The sequence below is a fragment of the Miniopterus natalensis genome, chromosome 13 (assembly GCF_054644295.1).
Source record: "Miniopterus natalensis isolate mMinNat1 chromosome 13, mMinNat1.hap1, whole genome shotgun sequence".
Classification (NCBI taxonomy): Eukaryota; Metazoa; Chordata; class Mammalia; order Chiroptera; family Miniopteridae; genus Miniopterus; species Miniopterus natalensis.
In genome coordinates this window covers 17,783,475-17,789,474 of record NC_142093.1, presented here as the reverse complement: position 1 = coordinate 17,789,474, position 6,000 = coordinate 17,783,475, and the positions used below count along the sequence as shown (strand labels likewise).

At 47.7% G+C, this 6,000-nt stretch overlaps 1 protein-coding gene across 2 annotated transcripts in view; it reads left to right on the top strand.

Annotated features, from left to right (window-relative positions):
• The first annotated feature begins 437 nt into the window (after positions 1 to 437).
• ATL2 (atlastin GTPase 2) overlaps positions 438 to 6,000 on the top strand; it is a 46,131-nt gene continuing 40,568 nt past the window's right edge. For both annotated transcript variants that reach the window (XM_087823483.1, XM_087823484.1), the window contains exon 1: positions 438 to 562. In XM_087823483.1, the coding sequence (XP_087679609.1) occupies positions 445 to 562 (118 nt within the window). In that variant the 5' untranslated portion in view covers positions 438 to 444. The remainder of the gene's footprint in view (positions 563 to 6,000) is intronic.

Below are 6,000 nucleotides of genomic sequence, written 5' to 3'. Positions count from 1 at the left end.
CCGGCGGGGGGCGGGGGGCGGGGGGCGGGGGGCGGGAGGGGCCCGGCCGGGGAGCAGGGTCGGGGAGCAAAGGCGGGAGGGGGCGGGAGAGGGCGGCCTGGCGCGCGGGGCGCGTCCGGGGTTCAGGAGGGGCGCTGCCGAGGCTGGGTTTACTTGGTTCTCGGGAGAGCCCGTCGGGGTTGCACGGACTAGCCCGGCGCTGGGGGTGCGCAGGGCGCGGGCGGGGTGAGATGTGGCGGGGGCGCCCCGTTCCTCCGGGGCGGGAGAGGCGGGACCAGGGAGAGGCAGCCCGCGGGGCGGGCGGCGCGGGGCGGGGCCGAGGGGCGGGGCCGGAGGGCGGGAGGGCGGCGCTAGGACCCGCGGGCGCCGGCCCGCTCCCGGGAGGTTGATAAAGCGGCGGCGCCGTTTGACGTCAGCGGGGAGTTAATTTTAAATCGGTACAAGATGGCGGAGGGGGACGAGGTGGCGCGGAGGCAGCAGCCGCACCTGGAGCTGCGGCGCCGGCGGCGGACCAGCGACCCGAGCCCCGAGGTTAACCACGTCTCGTCCACGACCCCGCTAGGTACGGGCGGGCGGGGAGGCCGGGGGCCCGGGCGGGGCGGGCGCGGGGCGCGGGCTCGGGCGGCAGGCGGCGGGGTCGCCGCCGCAGCGGGCTGAGCCCCGCTCCCGGCGCCGCGTCGGGCGGCCGGGCCTAACTCCGCCGCGCCCGCGCCCCGGCCGCGCGGTCCGGGAGGGCGCCCGCGCCCGCGGCTCCCGCAGCTGCCGGGCGAGCGGGAGGCGCGCGTCTGCGCCCGGCCCGGCCCCCTGCCCGTCGCCGCGTGGCTGCGGCCGCGCCCGCCCCGGCCTGAGGGGGCGGCCTTGAGCCGGGGCCCGCGGCCGGGCGCGGGGAGGTCGGCGGCGGGCTGGGTCCGGGGGAGCTCCGGGCGCCAGGACGACCTGTCGCCGGCGGGCGCTCGCCGCGCTCTGTCCCTCGTGCTGAAAGGGAGCGAGGGGCAGCGGGGAGCGGACGGAGGGCCCCCGGCGGCCTTCCAGGCGGGAGCCGCAGGGCCGCGTCCGCGCCCCTCGGGCCCCGCACGCATTCCCGCGATGGCGCGTGGCTGCGGTGCGTGTCCAGGTGGAGTTGTCAGAGTGCGTGTGAGCCGTGGACGAGCCAGCCACTCAGACCATAGCAGGGCCCGGTCACACCAAGGAAAGTGCCCGGGGTGCAGTCACCGGACCTGCGCCCCGGTTTGGCTGAGCGGAGCGCCCGCTGTGTGTGTAAAGGGGCGCCCTGCCCCGCGGGACGCGTGTGCGGGGCGGCGCGCGCCCTGGCAGCACCCCTGCTTGTAGGAGTCGGGCATTTGACGTCTCACGGTAGCGTTGAGTTGGACGCGTGAAGTTCCGACTGAGAGTTGCTGGTGCTTACAGGCGTGACGTTTTCCAAGCCGTGTAAATGGTGAAAGCTTAGACTGGGGTCACTGCGGCCACGGCCTAGGCAAGAGTTCGTTAACTGCACTAAATACGAACTTGTTTTTCAGAATTCTCTGTCCAAAACCTGACTAAGGCTTTGTGAGATGAAATGTAAAACATTTTGGCAGAATGTTAACTATGGAGACTCACTTTAATAGAAAAGTTTATGTGAAACACACTTCTTCCTGCACGGTAGCCCGTGGACGTGCCAGGGGTGATGACAAATTGTAGAGATTTGGTAAGGGGAAAAGAGCAGGAAATAAAGATAATTTTATTATTACCTGCCAACCAAAGCACATGACAGAACTGTTTACACAGAAAAAAAGGAAAAAAGGGAAGTTTTGTTCTAGATCTCTCCTGGTTGGAATTCTCAAGTCATTGTCTTGGAATACTGGTGGATTGCTTAATTTAGCGCTCTTGGACCCCAAGGAGTGTGCATGTGTGTGTCTATCAGTCTTTTTTTAAAAAAATTTTAAAATACATCTCTATTGATTTCAGAGAGGGAAAGAGAGAGAGAACCACCAGTGGTGAGAGTCATTGACCGGCTGCCTCCCGCGCGCCCCCTGCTGGGGATCCGAGTCCACAACCCGGGCCTGCGCCCTGACCGGGAATCCAACCGGGATCTCCTGGATCCTAGGTCGGCGCTCAACCGCAGAGCCACGGCGGGACATGTCTGTTAATCTTTTTAAGGTAACTGTTTTAGTGTAGTTTCAAAGTGTCTTATGTACTTGTTTAATCAGAAGCTTAAGTTTATGACTCAGTCATGGCTGTGAGCATCGTTTTTATGCTGTGGTACACTGAGAAGAGATGGGATCCTTAAAACTGCCTAAGCAGGGCTCACCATTTATTAAATGCTCAGTCTGCTACTCACAGATTTTATTCTTTTTCTTCTTCTTCTAGAGTTAGCCTGCACTTGATAGTCATTCCTAGCAAATGAATGCCTAAAACAGTTCCTCTCCCTACTAATTTACTGAGTCACCCATTACTACATTAGAAACCAAATAAACTTAACATTTGTGTTTAAAGTAAGAGCAAACAGGCTGTGCATGAATAGGGACTAGTCATCTATTTTTGACTGTAGAAACTCTTTGTCTCCCTCTGCTTTCTGGATAAGTAAAGTTGAAGAGCTAAGTTGGGGTGAGTCAGGTGCAACTCCAGTAGTTTAGTCTTAGGAAGATGCTTCATGTCTCTCTTAAGAGAAATGCTTACTCTTTTTTAGGAAATGTAGGATCCTTATAAAGCACTAACACTCATATTTTAATAATTTTGTAGGATGATAGGAATATGTGAATGTGATTATACCTAGTCAACTGTTTTGAAATGCTTTGAAATTATTTTTTGTGGAAGAAGGAACTGTCTTACAGTAAAGAGTTATTTATTATAAGGAAAATAAACTAGTTTAAAATGAGATTCTGGCCTTAAGTCGAGTGCACCTATTTTGGAATCCCTTTTTTGTTTGCTAATGTTTTATAACTTTAGGATAAAGTTTTTGAATATTCACAAGTAAAAGTAATTTCTTGAAATTGTTAGAATTTTTCCAAAATTGTGATTTTTCCATCTGTCTGATATTAGGCCAGCTGTTGAGAGCAGCTACCTAGAGGACTGTCACTTACTTTGATGCTGTAGTTCAGGACATATTTTAAAAACTGCGACAGTAGCAATATACATTTAAAAAATTGTTTATGTTCCATTGGAAGACCTTTTTGACATACATTTGTAAGCAAAGCCATTTGGCAGGCTCTCAAATTTAAGAGCCAGGTATGTTGGGAATAGAAGGTAAACTTTACCCAAGGAGATTTTCTTTGGGGAGGGGGGGGTTGCTGGTAAACAGCTTTTTTTTTTTCTTTTTAAAAGTGTAAGGGTATTATAGTCTGTGTAGCCATTTTGGAGTTTCAAAGTTCAGGTGTATTGTTTACTTTCTTGGGTATTATTTAACTTAAGGAAGATAGTTGGGAATGTAGAATAACAACTTGATTCCCCAGTGAGTTCATTACTCATGTAAGTTTCTTTCTATACTTTACTGTTAGCACCCATAATACAGAAGACGGCTGAGGGCTTTCTCTAATAGCTTTAAAAATGGATAGCAGAAAAGAAAACAAGCCTGAAAATATGATGGTGATAATACTTGTTACTTTATAAAGCACTTTAAACACCTGGCCTTGATTGTATTTATTAAAACCTTCCTGTGAGGGAATTAAATTATTCCTGTTGGAGGGAGTGATTGTGGCACTCTTACTGCTGCTCCTCACCAGACTTAGAGGAGGGCAGGAGACCTTTCTTTATTGAAAATTGTCATATAATTAGGGATGACTGGGTAAAACTTTGAATAAAGTCTGAAATCATACTATTGAGAAGATAGGACTGTTAAAAAGTAAAGATGGGGCCCTGGCCGGGTGGCTCAGTTGGTTGGAGCATTGTCCTGTACACCAAAAGGTTGCAGGTTCGATTCTGGTTAGGGCACACACCTAGGTTTTGGGTTGGAACCCATGGATGTTTCTCTCTCTCTTTCTCCTTCCCCCTCCCTCCCTCCTCCCTTTCTCTCTGAAAAATCAATAAAAAAACATATCCTCGGGTGAGGATTTTAAAAAAAGTGCCTGGCTGGTGTGACTTAGTGGTTGAGGGTCTGACCATGAACCAAGAGGTCACCGGTTCCATTCCTGGTTAGGGTACATGCCCGGGTTGCAGGCTCGATCCCCAGTAGGGGGCGTGCTTCTATTTCTATTCCTCTCCCTTCCCCTCTCTCTAAAATCTATAAAAATATATATATATATATATATATATATATATATATATATATATATGTTAATTAAGGATAGGGCAAGTCATTAAGTGGAGTGGGAAATATTTTTTTAGTATTTATTGATTTTAGAGAGGGAGGGAGGGAAGGGGGAGAGAGAGAAAGAAGGGAACATGAATGTGAGAGAGAAACATAGATCAGTTGCTTCCTGCACCTACCCCAAGGGGATTGAACCCTCAACCTAGGTATGTGGGTATGTGCCCAAACCCACAACCTTTCCCACTGGGAGTGGAAATGTTAAAGTAGGAAAGGCTACGGTAGATACTGTAGAAGTAGGAGTAATGAAGTAGAACAATTTTGCTTGTTGTGGACATTGAGAAACATGAAGTGTTCAGAAGTACAGAGCCAAGATCATTATTTTAAAAGTGATTTTTTAAGTTACTGCTAAACACTTCTCTGTGTTTGAGTGTACACATATTTGCTAAACTTGAGTAGATTTTTTACAAATGTGTGTATATAAGTAGCCACCCTCACTACCCACTCTGGAGCAAATGTTTATAAGGTAGTTGGTTTTATGGACTGATGATGTCTGTTCGAAACAACGATTAAGTCATGAAAGACTAATTTATACATCCTGTGTACTCCCAAGGAGATGGTTTGCACTTCTGACTGACTTTGGGTTTAGTCTTCTGGCCAGTACAAGTAGAATCTAGGGGATTCCCTTGCTTACGTACCAGTTTAATAAAAATTATTCATACAATTTGTATTCCTATGGTGGGCATCAAAATAACCGGTAACTCTATTAACTTGGTGAAGTGTATAACTGATGAAAGTTGCTTATCAAGGGCCTGTAATACATTCATGTTTTTATTGCATAATACTCAGATTGTGGGGGTGATGTTTCCTTAACCAAGAAGAGAAAGGTAGTGTATGAAGAAAGATCAAGGAATAAAAACGCGAGTGACTTCACTTGAGCTCCCTGAGCCTTGAGCCTGTGACCCAGGGTGTTGATGATGATCCCGGAACAGGGCTGTTGTGGGAAACAAATGAGATGACAGGGTGCAAGTGTTCTGTAAATTGTCAAGTTGTCTGTGCTTAAGACACAGTGATATATATGTAAGAATGTGCCAACTTGACTACTTGTGTTGTTATTTATATATTTGCAGTCAGAAAGTCTTTTCTAATTGTTTTTCTGTAATGTGGACAGAGGTTTAGTTTGGGCAAAGGTGGTAGGTAAATTTTTAACTTTCTCTCTAAAATGATAATGTGTTCATGCTTAGGGTTATTGTGAGTATTAAATGTGATAAAAGTGCTTAACCTAGTAGTAGAAAACATTCTATTGATGGTTGTTATTACTATAATGTGTGGTTATCTAAGATCAGACTTTGAACTAAGAATTAATTTGTAAAATAGGTGACTTGAAAGGCCTTTGTTTAGTTTTGATAAGATAAAAATAAGCATTTATGCTTCTGCTGTCATTTTAATAAACTTGCATTTTTAGAGATTCACTTAATCATGTGGCAAAATAGTCTTCTGAAATTGTTTATTTCTATTATAGGTTTTAGTATGAATTAATTTTTTAGTTAAGGCTGTGGCAGTTTCTAAGTAGAGTGCTTTTCAAACAGTAAATGTGCAGTCTAACTAGGGTCTGTTATGCACAAGAATGCCTAGAAAGTCATTGACTTGATACCACACGAATCATTATCACATACAGGAAACAGAAAATTGATGTTTCTCCCTCTCTCTCCCCCCGCCTTTCTACCTCCTTCGCCCTCCCACCTCCCTCCCTCTCAAATCAATATATAAAAAAAAGC